We start from the raw sequence: 16,133 nt of genomic DNA on the forward strand, positions 1-16,133 counted from the left end.
GGACTCTCCCTTCCCTTCCATCCATGCTGGAATGGATCCTGCCCAAATCTGGAAGATCCTCTGTCTATTTAATATACAATAAGTTAGTTGAACATGGTGTAAAACCTTTGCCTATTGAATACATTTGGAATGGGGAACTGGGAGAACTACAGGTAAATATAGACTGGGATACAGTATGGTTTAATCTAAGCTTGACTTCTAGGAACTTGGCTCATCTACTATTTTATTTCAAAACTATCCACAGAACATATATTATACCCCATTAGAGATTTCAGATGAAAATACAGGCTACATATTGCTGTAATGTATGCAATAATCCATCACCAGGCACATTACTACATATGTTTTGGAAATGTCCAGTTATATCTGAGTTTTGGGTTTATGTAAACTCTTCTTTATCTGATGGACTTGAAGTTTTTTACATTCCTAATCTTGGTCTCTGCCTCCTTAATGATACCACTGACATCCCATTAAAACAAATTCAATGCAAAATGTTTGTTGGAGGAGGCAATAACTGATTTTGTGCACCTATTATTAATATTTGTATTTCCACTGTCTTTTCTTCTTTGCCTTGTGTTGCAATGTTGCCACTGCAGTTTATAATGTTGAATATGTCTGTACCCTAACCCTCTCCCCCTAAACCTGTAGTAAATCAATAAAATGTTTATCACAGAAAAATGAATCAGAATCAGATTACCATTTCAACTCTTCCTTGAAGTATTTGAAAAACTGCAGCCCTCCTTTTTTATGGCACTTTGGACAATTAAACAACACTTCATCATAACTTTCAAATAATTATGATATGAACATGTATGCTATAGTAAGTCTTTTAATTCAGAGTAAAAATGTTTTCGTTTGAAAATGTCCATAAGGTGGCAATAGACAATGTCTTGATGTATGCTTAGTTATCCAGATAAGGAAATCCCAATAGGTTGATCCTGTTCATCTGGACATAGTGAGTTCATTAGCAGAAATGTATCATCACTCATTCAAGTCTTATTCAGTTTCAGCTGACTGCAGGTTTCCCCAATCTTATAAACAGTACATTTCCACAATGACTGAAACTAGCAACACTCAGAGCCATTTCTCTGTAATAAACTCTCTTTTCCAAAGATGAGCGATTTCTCGATCAGATTTATTTTTTTTATTACTTTGTTGTTTCAGCAACATTAAATTTAAAAACTGTGCTTTTGAGTTAAAATATATATTTATAATTTTAACAAATGACAAATTAAAAAGGCATGAACATTTTTTTGTATCAAAAAAATATCGAACCGTGACACCTGTCACGGCCAGGCGGATCAGCTGCACGCTGATCAGCCCTCTCTGTTTCTCTCCCTCTCTTCCTCTTCTCTCTCGCCGGGGCGGAACTCACTGTGGGTTCACGCCCTCGGCCCACGCCCTCAGGAGATGAGACACCTGGGTCTCATTAAGGGGAGCAGCATTTAAGCCAGGAGGTGACTGCTGTTCGTCGCTGGATCGTTGTCTACCACGCAGCTTCCTGGATTTTTCCCCGTGTGATTCCCGAGTGGCAGTGTCGGAGTGTGAGCCTGTGATCGTGTGAGTGGATATTCTGAAGAACACGTGCTTTCCCTTGGACTTCCCTGGACACCCCTTCTTCCCCCACTCAGCTGTATATAACACCCCCCCCGCACATTCTCCTATATACACCTGGTGACTTGTAAATAAACCCTTCTTGTGAGCATCAGAACCGGAGTCCTGCGCTTGAGTCCTCCTCCAAACCGTAACAACACCAAAGTATCAAACCGAACCGAACCGTGAATTTTGTGTATCGTTGCACCCCTAATATATATATATATATATATATATATATATATATATATATATATATTTACACACATATGTATAGTGTATATTCAACAGATAGACAATAACTAATGCAATCCATTGCTTTTTTATTTAGTTTTGACAGCAACAGCACAGAAAAAAACAATGCTATAGAATTCTACATCAGAATGAAAAGTGCAGATTTTGTAATATGAAGCTTACCATCAAGTTTTTTAACATTGTGATGGTCATCATTTTTTGCATATTTAAAAACAAACATATTCAAAAGTAATAAGGAGACAGTTTTCAATTTTCAGTCCAAGTGGCAGATTGTCATTAAGCCTGCATATACGCATTACATATCTGCTAAGATGTTAAAAAAAAAAAAAGGATCAAAATAAGAATATTGCTTAATCCCAGTAATATGTTGATTGTTATTGCTCTTCTAGATAGTCCAGTCAAAGATGATCAGGCTCTCTCCTTTTAGCCTCCGCTTGAGCTGTAGGATGAACAGAACCTTTATGTAATGGAATATTTTATGAAGGTAGAATTTAATTCCCAAAAAGCAGCCTGACACAACAACAACCAAAGTTATTTTGTGCTCCTAGTTTGCCACACTTGTACATTATCTGCCCTGAGGCTGCAGGCAGGCCATGTCATTTCAACATAAAGCTTTTAATTTCTGTCACTGTTGTTGTCATGACAGACAGCGCTGAGATCACCTCAATAACCACAGTTGTTTCTAGGTGGACAGCAGCCAGAAACCTTTCTTGATATTTCTTATAGAATTTGAGTTATTGAACTGGTTTTACACCTTTAAGCTGGCCTCTTTTTATCTTGTCTGATCACCATGGTGTTGACCAGTTTTTACCAATTTGGACAGACTGAACTGACAAAAACTAAAAATAGTCAGTTTTGGTCTCTATGGTTTCCTTATAAATAGGTCAACTCAAAATAAACATTAACCCTCATACACACAGACACATCTGAATTACGCTAATTTTAAATGATACATCATTAGCCATTTGGGGTTCAAATATTTCTGAGGCTTAAAAAGTAGAACTAGAATGTAAAAAAATAAACTGTTAAAACCGGAATATTTACAGATCCTCTTACCTCGAGCCCACTTTCGGTACGTGTATATGCACAGCATAGCTATAGCAGTGTAGAGGAGGAACAGCAGGATTGTGGACACAAGATTGGACAGAGACATCAAAGGAGGCTCACTTGAAGGCTGAGCTCTGGCTGTAAGGAAGAAATAAAAGAGTTTTGCTGTTTAAAAATGTTCTCTCTGCTATTGGCCGCTATGCAACTCTTCTATTTTAACAGGTGTTGTCCCTAGGTCATTTAACTCTTGGTTGGTCGTCAAAATTTACACCCTTTCACGGTCGTCGGGACCCAAAATGGTCCCCATCCAAAAGGTGATATAGCAATGGATTTTATGAATTTTTTTTTCATTTTTTTTCACATCAGATCTTTTGAACAACTTCAGACCTATCCACTGATATAAAGTTTTTCATAATTTTTTTCATATTTTGTAGGTTTTTATGGCTTTATTGTCATAAAAACCCCTGTTTTTTGGGGGGTAAAAAACCATAATATGCAATATTTTTAAAAAATGAGTTGCAAATGGAACTACTTGGCATGAGGTTATTAGAGCCTTGGATAGGTAAAAAAATTCATAACAGAATTGATTTGGATACTTTATTATTTTTGGAGCAATAAGAGTTTTTCAAATTTACACCCTTTTATGGTCCTCGGGACCCAAAATGGTCCCCATCCAAAAGGTGATATAGCAATGGATTTTATGAATTTTTTTTTCAGTTTTTTTCACATCAGATCTTTTAAACAACTTCAGACCTATCCACTGATATAAAGTTTTTCATAATTTTTTTCATATTTTTTAGGTTTTTATGGCTTTATTGTCATAAAAACCCCTGTTTTTGGGGGGGTAAAAAATAATAATATGCAATATTTTTTAAAAATGAGTTGCAAATGGAACTACTTGGCATGAGGTTATTAGAGCCTTGGATAGGTAAAGAATTCAGAACAGAATTGATTTGGATGCATTATTATTTTTGGAGCAATAAGAGTTTTTACAATATACATCCATTGGTATCCCTTGGGACCCAAAGGGGTCCCCATCCAAAAGGTGATATAGCAATATCATATATGAATTAATTTTTCATTTTTTTTCACATCAGATCTTTTAAACAACTTCAGACCTATCCACTGATATAAAGTTTTTCTTAATTTTTTTTTACATTTTTTTAGGTTTTTATGGCGTTATTGTCATAAAGACCCCTGTTTATATTTTGGGGGGTAAAAAACCATAATATGCAATATTTTCAAAAAATGAGTTGCAAATGGAACTACTTGGCATGAGGTTATTAGAGCCTTGGATAGGTAAAGAATTCAGAATAGAATTGATTTGGATGCATTATTATTTTTGGAGCAATAAGAGTTTTTCAAATTTACACCCTTTTATGGTCCTCGGGACCCAAAATGGTCCCCATCCAAAAGGTGATATAGCAATGGATTTTATGAATTTTTTTTCCAGTTTTTTTCACACCAGATCTTTTAAACAACTTCAGACCTATCCACTGATATAAAGTTTTTCATAATTTTCTCAATATTTTTTATGTTTTTATGGCTTTATTGTCATAAAGACCCCTGTTTATTTTCTTTGGGGGGTAAAAAACCATAATATGCAATATTTTCAAAAAATGAGTTGCAAATGGAACTACTTGGCATGAGGTTATTAGAGCCTTGGATAGGTAAAGAATTCAGAATAGAATTGATTTGGATGCATTATTATTTTTGGAGCAATAAGAGTTTTTGCAATATACTTCCATTGGTATCCCTCGGGACCCAAAATGGTCCCCATCCAAAAGGTGATATAGCAATGAATTTTATGAATTGTTTTTTCATTTTTTTTCACATCAGATCTTTTAAACAACTTCAGACCTAACCACAGATATAAAGTTTTTCATAAATTTGTAAATATTTTTTATGTTTTTATAGCTTTATTGTCATAAAGACCCCTGTTTATTTTTTATTTATTTATTTTGGGGGTGGGGGGGGGGGAAACCCGTAATATATATTATAAATATATTCTCAATCACATTCACACCACTCTCTTATATCAGTTCCACTACATCGAGACTATTTTATGGTGGTCAGCTGTTTTATTGTCATGTATTTTGCATAATAAGATAACCATGTCCTGCATTCAAAACCACTGAAAATGTCTATGGTGGTGCTGTACCTAATATTGTGCTCATTGGATCCAAAACATATTTTTCCTTTATTTTGAAGCCTGAGGCTTAGATCCATTAGGTATTCACGAGAAAAAAATTATCACATGTCAGGATTACAGTATATCGAAAATATGTGATTATAATGGGAGTCAATGGGACCCAAAATGGTACGAGGACCACAGAAACTGAATTTGAATAAGTTCAATTTGAATTTGAATTGCTCAGATTGAATCTGAATTGTAACTTGAATAAATGCTTCTGAAAACTGAATTTGAATTAGTCTAATTTGAAATTGAATTTATGGTTTGAAAATGATCATCACTAAATTGAAATTGAATTTATATTTTGAAAATGAATTGATTTGCTTTGAAACTGCATTTTATCCTTTAAAAATTCAGCTCTCGAATAATTTCAGTTTCACTTCTCACCATTCAGTTTCAGTTCTACAATTCAATTTCAGTTCCAAAATTCAGTTTTTTGGAACTTACATCCGGTTCCGGTTCAAGCGCAGATTAATAGAACTACGTTTTACTAGCGGACCGAAAGTGTTACTGACGGGAATCTACAGCGTCTTGAGCTGAATTAAGACTTCAGAAGTCATTCGTCATGTCGAATGACCAGCGGATAAACTCTCAGGTTGGTAATAAATGTATTACATGTATAAGAACAAGCGTCATGTTAACAAATGATAGCCGTAAGGTAACTTTTATGCTTATTGTAGCTGTTAGCTAAAAACGCTAATTTAGCGTAGTTTGCCCTGGATTCAGCTTTGACAAACAAATATGATCGACTGTTTCTAGCAGAATTCCAAAGTTGTCATCTTGTACCCTGTCAGAGTACCCCCTCTGTATGCTTGCAGAGACCCCTACAGTAGGGAAACATGCAAAATGGTGCCCAAACCTTTGTATTTTAGCTTTATTTATGTCTTACACAGCATCCAAACTCTTTAGCTGACTTAATAACTTTAGCTAACGTGAATAGTTAGTCTAATTCATTAGTGCAGCATTACTGGATCATCTCTGTTTGAAGTGATATAATGTGACTAATGTGACAAGAGTGAACAAGCACTGATAGTGTAATCTACAGCTGTGGCCAAACGTTTAGAGAATGAGAAGTGTTGTTTGCTTATTTACAAAGTTTGCTGTTTCAGTGATAGTTGTATATCACATTATATCACTTCAAACTGTTGGTAGTACACATTATTGTGTATGTACAATAATACGTACATCTTTTTTAGATTATTGTGAAGGACTTTGTCCTGTGAAGAGTGATATATAAATGAAGTTGTTAATAATAATAATAATAATATTGCTGTTGTTTTTGCTAGACATATTGGTGCTTTAAACATCATAAGGTGAGTCTTTTAGTCAGTTTACATTACAGCGAATATTTTCAAAGTAGTCAAGAATAGCACTTTAGACCTCAAAATAACAGGTGAACTATCACGGTCACAGCAATACAGGCTCTGACTGGATTATTAGTATATGGATTGTGACACAATTGATCATAATATACATCTATGGTAAGTTCTGCAAGGTATGTTTTGTACTTGATCAAATACGAGGGGAGAATTTTTCAAGTTGAAATTTTTGTCTCCAACAGAGCTTTGCCTTGGAAATACACATTTCATTGTCCTATTGCAAATATAATCATGAAGCAAAAAATTTCATGTAACTAAACATCATTATCACCTCTCACACTCAGCCAGCTCTTTGGGGACTTTCCATGTTCAGGGTGTTCACAGTTGTAGAAGCCATTGACAGACATGGGCACATTTTTAAGGATCATCTCTCCTCTAGCATACTTTCCAATGAAAACATCATCTTTGTAGAAAGTAGCAAAGAAATCTGACGACGAATACTCATCATATCTTTCCTTGTAGGAGCAGCGAAGAGCCACATTATCTCCCTCAGTCACGGGAAGCGCAGGGCTCTCTAGGATCACCACACCAACTAAAATACAGAAAAAAAGCACAGATGTTTGCAATATGCTCTTTTTTCTATCGAGCTACTAACATAAACATATTTTTAAAGAGGTTAAAATGAGAAAATATAGACTTAAAAGCAGAGTGCATATTTAAGAATCTCCCACTTTGAGGAATTTAGCCAAACAATGTTATGACACTTTGACAGACAGCATAGCTCATTCAGACCTTTACTGCTACAAAGTTTCATTTCTAGTGCTTACATTTGTTTAACTTTAGTATATTTAATATGGTTGATTTAACAAATTGACAAATTACCTATTTACTTATTACTTATTATTTTTTTCTATACAATAGGTTTAGCTGATGTGGTCAGCTAACACAAAAAATTAAGAGAGGGACATTTCCTATCCCACAATTACGCTTAAACATTTTTACTTCTTTGTTGCATTTGTGCAAAGCCTCAGCCACATAAAGTGCTGTTCAAAACCAACAAACTTTCAGTGGAAATGGCTTATAAAGCCACTGAGTCTGCACTGTTGATACTTACTAAGCACACTCACTGGCAGTGCAGGAAATGCTTTTATGATTGGTGTGTGCGTGTGTGTTTTAAGATTCTTAATAACAAAACAAGTTTATTTTTCATTTTTATATATGTTAGTGTTTTGTGATACAAGCACAATTCTTGTTGTTTTTGTTATGACTACTGGTATAAAAAAGAAAGAGAAAAAATATTGAGTGGATTTTGGTAATTATGTAAACAACACCTAATTAAAACTGAAATACGATATGTAAGTTTTCCACTAAGTGATGAACATGATCTTAATATACCTCTCCGCTTTGGGTGAGGGCTTCCAAAAGCGTACTACTGTTCACTATTTTTAAAAAAAAGAAAAACTTCACAAGCCACAAGTGCGACTACAAGTGTGGCTACTACTTACACCCCCTATAGTGTGAGAGGATGCAGGAAATGGGCTGCAACTGGTTCCAAATAATGGGGCCTGAGAAACAAGACTGACACAAAACATGGTAATTTGGACTCTACCAAATGTCTGTCACATCATGAAAATGTATTTCTTTTAAAGATATTGTGTATTTCATCTGACATTTCATAGAGAATTTTAGTTATACAAATGTGATATATGTTAGGTTAAAACAGACCTTCCCAAAGTGCGGGGCCCGCAGAGCCATGGCAGGGGGGGTGCGGTATGAAAAGGAAAAAAAACAATGCTTGGACACTGCTAGCACGGGTGCCTACAGAAACGCAAAGCAGGAGATGTCGCATAGCTGAATATGTTTCCAAACCAACTTCATTCTAAGCCAAAGGCTAGAAAATATGGTGAAGCAAATCTTCCCTTTGGTTTCACCTGCACAAGTGCTGAGGTAGGTCTCTCCTGCAGAATTGGTTTTCCCCTTTGTCGGGAGCAGCGCTGGGCTGTTCAAATCACGGACAAACAGGATCCCACATTCTTGATTTTTAGTTCACAAACACTTGTTGTAATGACTAACTACTCCTGACATTTTGGCGATGTTAGCTCTTTACAGTAAAGTTACAGTGGGATACAAATAATATCAGGCTGATCCTGCCACGATTTGTTCCCTCGGTTCAAATCACAGACAGACAGAATCCCACAGCTATTTATGTTTTTAAACCCATTTTGCACAGAGGCATTTTTTGAAAAATGTATTGATAGCAATGTTGAATATTATTACACAGGAAAAAAAACACAACTACACGTAAAATAATCACACGTGACGCCTCTGCCTTTGTTAATGGAGGGACAGTAACTGTGTGTAAAACCTGCAGATAGTCAGATTAACAGTATTTTGTCTCTATCTGCAATTCATCTCAGGTAAACAATAACGTGGCGCACAGCGTGACGTGAAAAAAGGCACATACCTTTGACGCAAAAAAGGAGTTTTAAAAAAATCTCAGTTTTCGGTGATTCCAAACGCCGTTTACGTGTGGATGAAAGCTGCGTTTTCAAAAATACCCGTGTAGGTGTGGACATAGCGTAAAAGAGTTAGTAGTTTATTTTATTACTACCTGTAATTTATTGCAAGTTACTTGTATTTGCTTAATTGTTTACTAAATGTTTGAGGTGTGAAAGAAACCACAATGGAGCAAAATATGGGTGTGTGTGGTTGGAGGATGTGTTTGTGCGTGTGCGTGGGGGGGGGACATTTTTCTTGTAAAACAAAGGGTGGCCCAGCAAAAAAAGTCTGGGAACCACTGGGTTAAAATAACTGTTAACTGTTAATTAGTTAGTTTTTCTTTTTTGCTTTTAGTTTGCTCCATTACTTTTGCTTCCTGTGTTATTATCAAGCTTGAGTTTATTTCTGTTCAGATGATCTCTCAACAATGATTTGGCTTTTTTTACCCACATTCTTTTGGGTAAAAAAAATGCCACTTTTAAAATTTACCTGCTATCCAGCTCGGTCCCTCACATGCTTTAAGCATGCATTGCTAGTAATACATTTCATTTTTTAGTTTTGTAAATAAAAACAGTTTTTGATGGTAGTTTATTTGGTACAGAGTCTAATCTGACTGACATTGAGCAAGAGACAGGATACAACCTTGATAGGTCACAGTTACTTCACAGATCTAACACAAAGAGAAAGAAAATCCCCAAAACCCGTAGAAAATATTGTTTCTTGAGGCATCACTGGGAGCCATTGAACTATGGTATCACCCCAGAGACAAATCTGCTCTAAAACTCAATGTATAGAACAAGTATTTCAGAATTGCAGTCTTACTGTTCACTGTTATGTTGAGGGTGTTGCTGCATTCCTTCTCAGACTCACACCAGTACAGTCCACTGTCTGCTGAGTAGGCTCTGTTATTGATGCAGGAGGATCCATTTGGGCGACCCCAGCCATCCTCACATAAAACACGCAACCCCATGGAGGTGTTTCTTCTCACTGCCCAGCCGTTAAAGTTTCCTGGCACTGCGCAGTTGAGACTGAACGCTTCATAGCGAAAGAACTGAGTTCTGTCTGGCTGGATACTCAGCGTGGCTGCTGTGGGTTCCATTAAGAAATTATAGCCAAAAATCTTGTAGGACAAAGTTTGACAACACAATACTAACAATTGTTACTGCAAACTATATTGTATTGTGAACACTGCCTATAGCTTTATACGTTCAATTTGACCCCAAGCATAGGAGCTGTAGTATTTCACCAACCAAACAAATTGACTGAAGTCAATTTCTGTCATGCTATTCTACAGGTGAAAATGATTGCTACATGTGCTGGAATTTCAAACTACATTAAATAGTAATTTAATGAAAGTCAAATTTCTTACAGATGAGTAGGCAGAGTGAAGCCGTTTCCATGCTCTTTCTGAGTTGTCTGTAGTCTACTGCAACAGCCTGACCCAGATGAAACCACATCCTGAGCATATATGAGAATTGAAACAACAAAGCACAACCCCCCAAAATTACTCACATGGTTATAAAATAAACTACACCTATCCCCTGGGCTTCATGAAAAAAAGCAAATGTAAAAATTCTTAAAATTATAATGGCCTGTGAATTGTTGTTTTTTATAAGTCCATAACTTCTTTACCTCTGCTGTTACTTTGTCTTTTCATTTATACTTGATTCTTTGTTTTAGCTTAGTCTAGCCTCCATAGTGTCATTTTATAATTTGTCAAGTTTTTCTCTTTATGTTAGCCACTTCATTATTACAGTCTGTACTTCCTGCTTTATTTTAATAGTCCTATATCTTTCCAGATGTACTTTTAGTTCTATTTCTTGTGTTTTATGATTTTCCAAGTAGCAAAAAGAGATAAACAAGTATCTAAGAACTGATCACTGACTTACGGAGAAAGGAGGATACACACACCAATGCACATTAAAGGCAAAGAAGTGAAGAAGAAGTAGTAATTCCTGGGCATCCACATCACAGAGGGCCTCAAATGGACTGCAAACACCAACATGCTAGTGAGAAAGGCACAAAAACAGCCAGGATCCTGTGCTTAATGGCCTAATGAGAAACTGAACAGACATCTGTTCCTGAAGACTGCACCTTTAACATGATGCAAAACAATGTAGCAAACATTGTATTGAAATCTCACTTTAACTATTAAAACCACGTTCACATTTTCCTAAACCTGTGTTGTCTGCTCCACGAGTCCAGCCTGCCTGAAGGCTTATGCTTTAACAATCAGTGTAGCACTCCAGAGGCCTCCCAGAGCACGAGAATCACGGCGGGGACAATCTTGGCCCACACTCAGAAAAGAGCAGAGAAGAGCAGCAGAAAGAAGACCCAGCAGCCACAGTGCAGAAGCCCCCCCTGCCCCACCGCAGATAGAAAAATTACACCCACTCTAACATTCAGTGAACCCCCAGACTCGATAAGACAACAGACACCCAGGTTGAGTCAATTCTCTACCTCTGGCAGATGCCCACTGGATACCCTTTACATGCACTTGCCGTTGATGCTGATGGGCCGTAGCATGGACTTTGTCAGAGTATTTTTGTTTTTAAAGGTTTTATTATTCATATAATAATCAGCTAAGAGTGTTTATATTTCTGTCTTGTACTCAAACAGCTGCATATTCTTGTACTCAACCAGCTGCATATTTTAATTGCTGGCTCTCTACTCTATAACGGAAACTGTTTGCCTTCACATTATCACTGTTTGCCTTCACATTAATTGTCAGCAGCAGGAAACCGCCACCCAAGAATAAGAAACAACCTTGTAGAGAATACAAAGTTCTTGAGAAATCACACCTGCTTGCTTGACAAGATAACCATGATATTTCCTTTTTTGTATGCTTCCTGTTGTGTATAAATAAAGGCAGCGAGCTGCTCCACGGTGTGTGAGTCTCCCCCTGAGTCTCTCACCCGTGCACGTTAAACTGCTAAAGTGTCTGAGTGTTATTTCATTACATCTGAGTGCTTGATAAAAGAATCTCTTAACAGACTTCCTCCTTCTTAAGTCGACTACCAGCTCTTTTGTCTTGATGGTATTGAGGTACAGGCTGAGGAAAGATGAGTCCTCTAACTCTCTGTACACAGTCAGAGAAAAAGTCTCTGATCCAGCGGCAGGTGGTAAAAGGAAGTCTGATATCCAGCAGTTTTACTATTCGTCTGTCCTGGAGCATGATATTATAATCAGAGCTAAAGTTAACAAAAAGCAGCCTGGCGTAATGCCCCTATGGTTCCAGGTGTGAGATGGTAGTGTGGAGTTTTTAACAATGACGTTTTTGCTTGATCTGAGAGAGAGAGAGATTTGCAAATTATTTTAAGGTCAACATTAATTAATTAAGGGATATTGGTCTACAGCTGGTAGGAAATACAGGGTCTTTGTCTGATTTTAGCAGGAGACTAATGTTGGCAGAATTTGCATTTGGTGCTAGTCTGCATCCCATGAATCCCATGATCGGTGTTTTTTTATGCACGGCTTCTATACAAAAGAAATGACTAAAAATAAATGAATATTTATTAAATAAATCAAATGTCATTATGTGTTTTTCTGTTTACTATATTTAGGATATTTAGGATGCTGGGGTATACTTTGACTGCTCAAAGGTTAACATCCTTCTTCAATTTGGAAGATGATCTGCCAGATGGTGTTAACAAATAAGCATGAAGTGAAGATTTGTATTTATGTATATTGCAGGTGTATCACAGGTTTCAAAATTACACACACTGGAGGAGTGCACATACTTAAATATATTGAGAGTGCAAAAGTAGTTTCTTGAAAAATATTTGCAAGATGCACACACAGCACTTTCAGAGTTCAGTTCTTTAATGCAAGTTTACTTTTCTAGGCTGTTGGCTCGCAGGGTTGCTAGATTACATCCGCACTCACAGCTGTCCACTCTCAGCTCCTCATCCTCTGGGTGTCCAGAAGGGGCTCGTACTGAAATAGGCGAGAAATGATTAGATGGTCACAGCCAGTCGTGGTCAATAGCTTCGCCTGGCACTGCTGCTCCTGTCAACCACCACGCGGACAACTAATTGTTTACAGATAATTTATTCAACGTTCAGCCACAGGATCACTCAGCGTCGTCATCATCGTGATAACTAACCAAACAAAAGCAATTACAATCAGCAACATCACTGTTTCTTAAATATAAAAGATAATACTACTTAGCTTGTAACACATATTTATTGAATTCAAAAACGTAACCATCATATGACATGTTTACAATAACACTGTTATCACTGTGAACAAAAACAAAACAAAGGCGTAGAAACACAAATGCCTGGTTATGGCGATTTCATCGAATCTCAAATTAACAGAGAAATCTTGAACGCACCTCGTTGCCTGCTGTAGTCAAACGGGAGAAAGCATGTTCCTCGCAGCTGCTACTCCTCTCAGTGGTAGATAAAGAAATTCGGTGTAATTTAACCCAATACCTTACATGAATTCCTTAAAACCTTAAGTTCAGCTTGAAGGCAATAGCATGCAGTGTTGGGCAAGTTATTTTGAAAAAGTAATTAATTATAGTTACTAGTTACTTCTTCAAAAAAGTAACTGAGTTAGTAACTGAGTTATAATATTCTAAAAGTAATTAATTACTTGAAAAGTAACTATTGCGTTACTTTAAAAAAATGTTTAACCCTCTGGGCTCCAGGGTATAATTGGCCATTTTTAACTACTTTTGATTTTCCCTCCACATTTTACCTTTAACCCTTTAAAGCCGGTCAGAGCGGGCACGCTCTGTTTTGCGTAACTATTTTTAAATCCCTGTAGAACCGGAACCACGTAAGCTAGCACAATTTTTTTTGCATATGAAACTGGAGGAGTTGTACTTACATCTTATGCCATCAGCTTGTCCTAGGTCACGGTTTCCTTCCACATATAGCTTTGCAAAAACTGCATAAAAAGCGCTTCCAGCAACAAAAACATAATATTCCAGAAACACGCTTTGCCAATCCGATCAGCTGTTTATAACACTTCCCACATTGAAAAAGACGTCAGTGCGAACGATCGCATGTCCGCCATTTCCTGCCCGAAACCGGAAGTGACAGTCATTTTGCAGAAAATGTAGTTTTTTACTTGTTGGCCTTAAAAGCCTATACTGGTGTTTTTATAAGTCATGTTTGACTTCATGCTTTTCTGAATAGTTGCTGGAATGTTTAGAACTCGAATTGCACTGCTGGAAATAGTTTATTTTGATGCACCTGCTGTTTTCTTTGCAAATTTGCATCATAGGATTGTTTTTCGTTTTTCCTGCAGTGTATAAAAATTGCTGTATCTCAAAAATAAAACTATGAAGACACTCAAAAGAAATTTCCTGTTGTTGTAAACTATTTTTTGCAACTTTTTTGTTAAAGTTTTGAGGGATAAATGTCTTAAATTTCTCCAAGTAGAAATATATGTAAAAAAACAAAACAAAAACGATTTTCAATTTTTTTGTAGTTTATTGCACTTTTTTGCAATTAATGTAGTTACTATGGACTTAATGCATACATATTATTAAAATATGGGCTATAACAGTTGTATTGATGTATAGCAACTTGAAATGGTCCCAAAAATGGCACTACAGCATGTAAAAATATAATATAAGCTCTGGCGGACTTGGTTCTATGGTAGGTCTTAAAGGGTTAAAAACTATTTACTTTGCCTTCTTTTCAGCACAACCTCATGTGTCTGAATTTACAGTTATGTTTTCATTTTGACATACTGTATTAACACAATTGATCCAAAATCAGACAAAAAAACATAAAATCCGAGTAGAAAAAGTTACATTTTTACTGTAACAACCACAAACATGTTTAATGAATCATATTTCATAACTTTAAATGCAAATATAAATTGTCAATTTTAAAATCATATGCACAAGTTTTGCAAACAACAAAGTTATTTGCATCCATTTACCTTTTACCTTGATTTTTTAAATAACCATTTCAAACTATTTACAGAACAATGAGCTGTTCTGCATTCAATAAGATGCCACACAAATTATTTGTGCCACTCCAAAAAAATAATTTCTGTCCACTATAAAGGAGAACATCACAGCCCGATGCCTGCAGGTCTGACAGCAGCAGGTGTATCACTCCTGTATTCTACCTGGAGACAGCAGTCGCCTCATTGTTCTGACACACAACACAAAACTATCGACAGCATGACACACTAACTACACAAGACAACACTACACTACATTAACTACACACTCCATTAGTAACGCTGTTACTTGTGACGCCGTTATTCCCATCACTGGTACCATGATGCTCCAGAACCTGCAGTGCACCCATGCTTCCCCGCTCTTGTGTCACCACAAACTCAGTAGGTGCTGCGAATTACTTCCGCTACAGCAAATTTCAAAAGAAAGCCCCACGATTAAAGGATAAAGGAGGAACATTAATGTTAAGATATTCATTGTGTGTACTCATGTTGTACAGTGTGTTTAACTGCATTATGGTTACTGTTGTTTAACAGAGAGATAGTATTTTAGTTGTCACCACAAGGAGGCACTGTTTCATTGTAAGGGCACGTATGCTGCGTCATCACGCCCCTAAGAAGAAAAAGTATTCCACCACAACAAAAATGGCACCCACGAGGAAAAGTCTTGCCCCGTGTTGATGTGGAATAAAGTTCCCAAAATATTAAGGAAATTTTTGCCTCCGTTGTCATTTTCCTTCGAGTTGATCGCTGTCGATGCTGCAATAGTCAATAATTAAAATACTTAACTGTCAGTTACAGGCGCTACCCCCTGAACCTGCTCCGTCACCCCTTCCCTGCAGCTGAGCAATGTCAGTTGAGGTAAAAGAGAGCATGTGGTAGGCTGAGTAACCTACTGATGATGATTGTCTTATATTTGTTATTGTTCTCTCCATTTCTTTTGGGGAAGGCCTTTTATAAAGTGAAATGATCCAGCCAGAAGATGACTTTAAACTTAGTGTTACGTATTTACAGCTTTAAGTATCCACACACGACAAACAACCTATTTATGTTATATCCTCTTCAATAAACACAATATTTGTTCATACATTAGGTTTCCCATTTAATTCTACACAGCCAGGATCTATGTCCCACATCTAGTATTTTAAATTACATTTCTTTAAGATTATGATTAGTTACTGCTCTAAATATTTGTCTTTTTAAATCTTTCTGCCCCAGTCTTGCACAGGGTTATCTTTCCTCTATTTCAGGGGAACTAATTGTATCACGCAGGCCTTCCCACAATCTGTTTCCCCTGTCCA

At 36.7% G+C, this 16,133-nt stretch overlaps 1 protein-coding gene across 1 annotated transcript; it reads right to left on the reverse strand.

Moving 5' to 3' along the window:
- Positions 1 to 2,093: 2,093 nt before the first annotated feature.
- On the reverse strand, positions 2,094 to 10,323 carry LOC309701859 (Fc receptor-like protein 5). The gene is made up of 5 exons (XM_082526170.1): positions 10,277 to 10,323; positions 9,730 to 9,993; positions 6,740 to 7,000; positions 2,905 to 3,033; positions 2,094 to 2,287 (listed from the first exon to the last, which is right to left on the reverse strand). Exons 1-5 carry the CDS (start codon positions 10,305 to 10,307, stop codon positions 2,247 to 2,249), a joined length of 726 nt encoding a protein of 241 aa, XP_082382296.1. The 5' UTR covers positions 10,308 to 10,323; the 3' UTR covers positions 2,094 to 2,246.
- Between the last annotated feature and the right edge of the window lie 5,810 nt (positions 10,324 to 16,133).

This window comes from Aulonocara stuartgranti (genome assembly GCF_965226115.1).
Source record: "Aulonocara stuartgranti genome assembly, chromosome: 3".
NCBI classification, from domain to species: Eukaryota; Metazoa; Chordata; class Actinopteri; order Cichliformes; family Cichlidae; genus Aulonocara; species Aulonocara stuartgranti.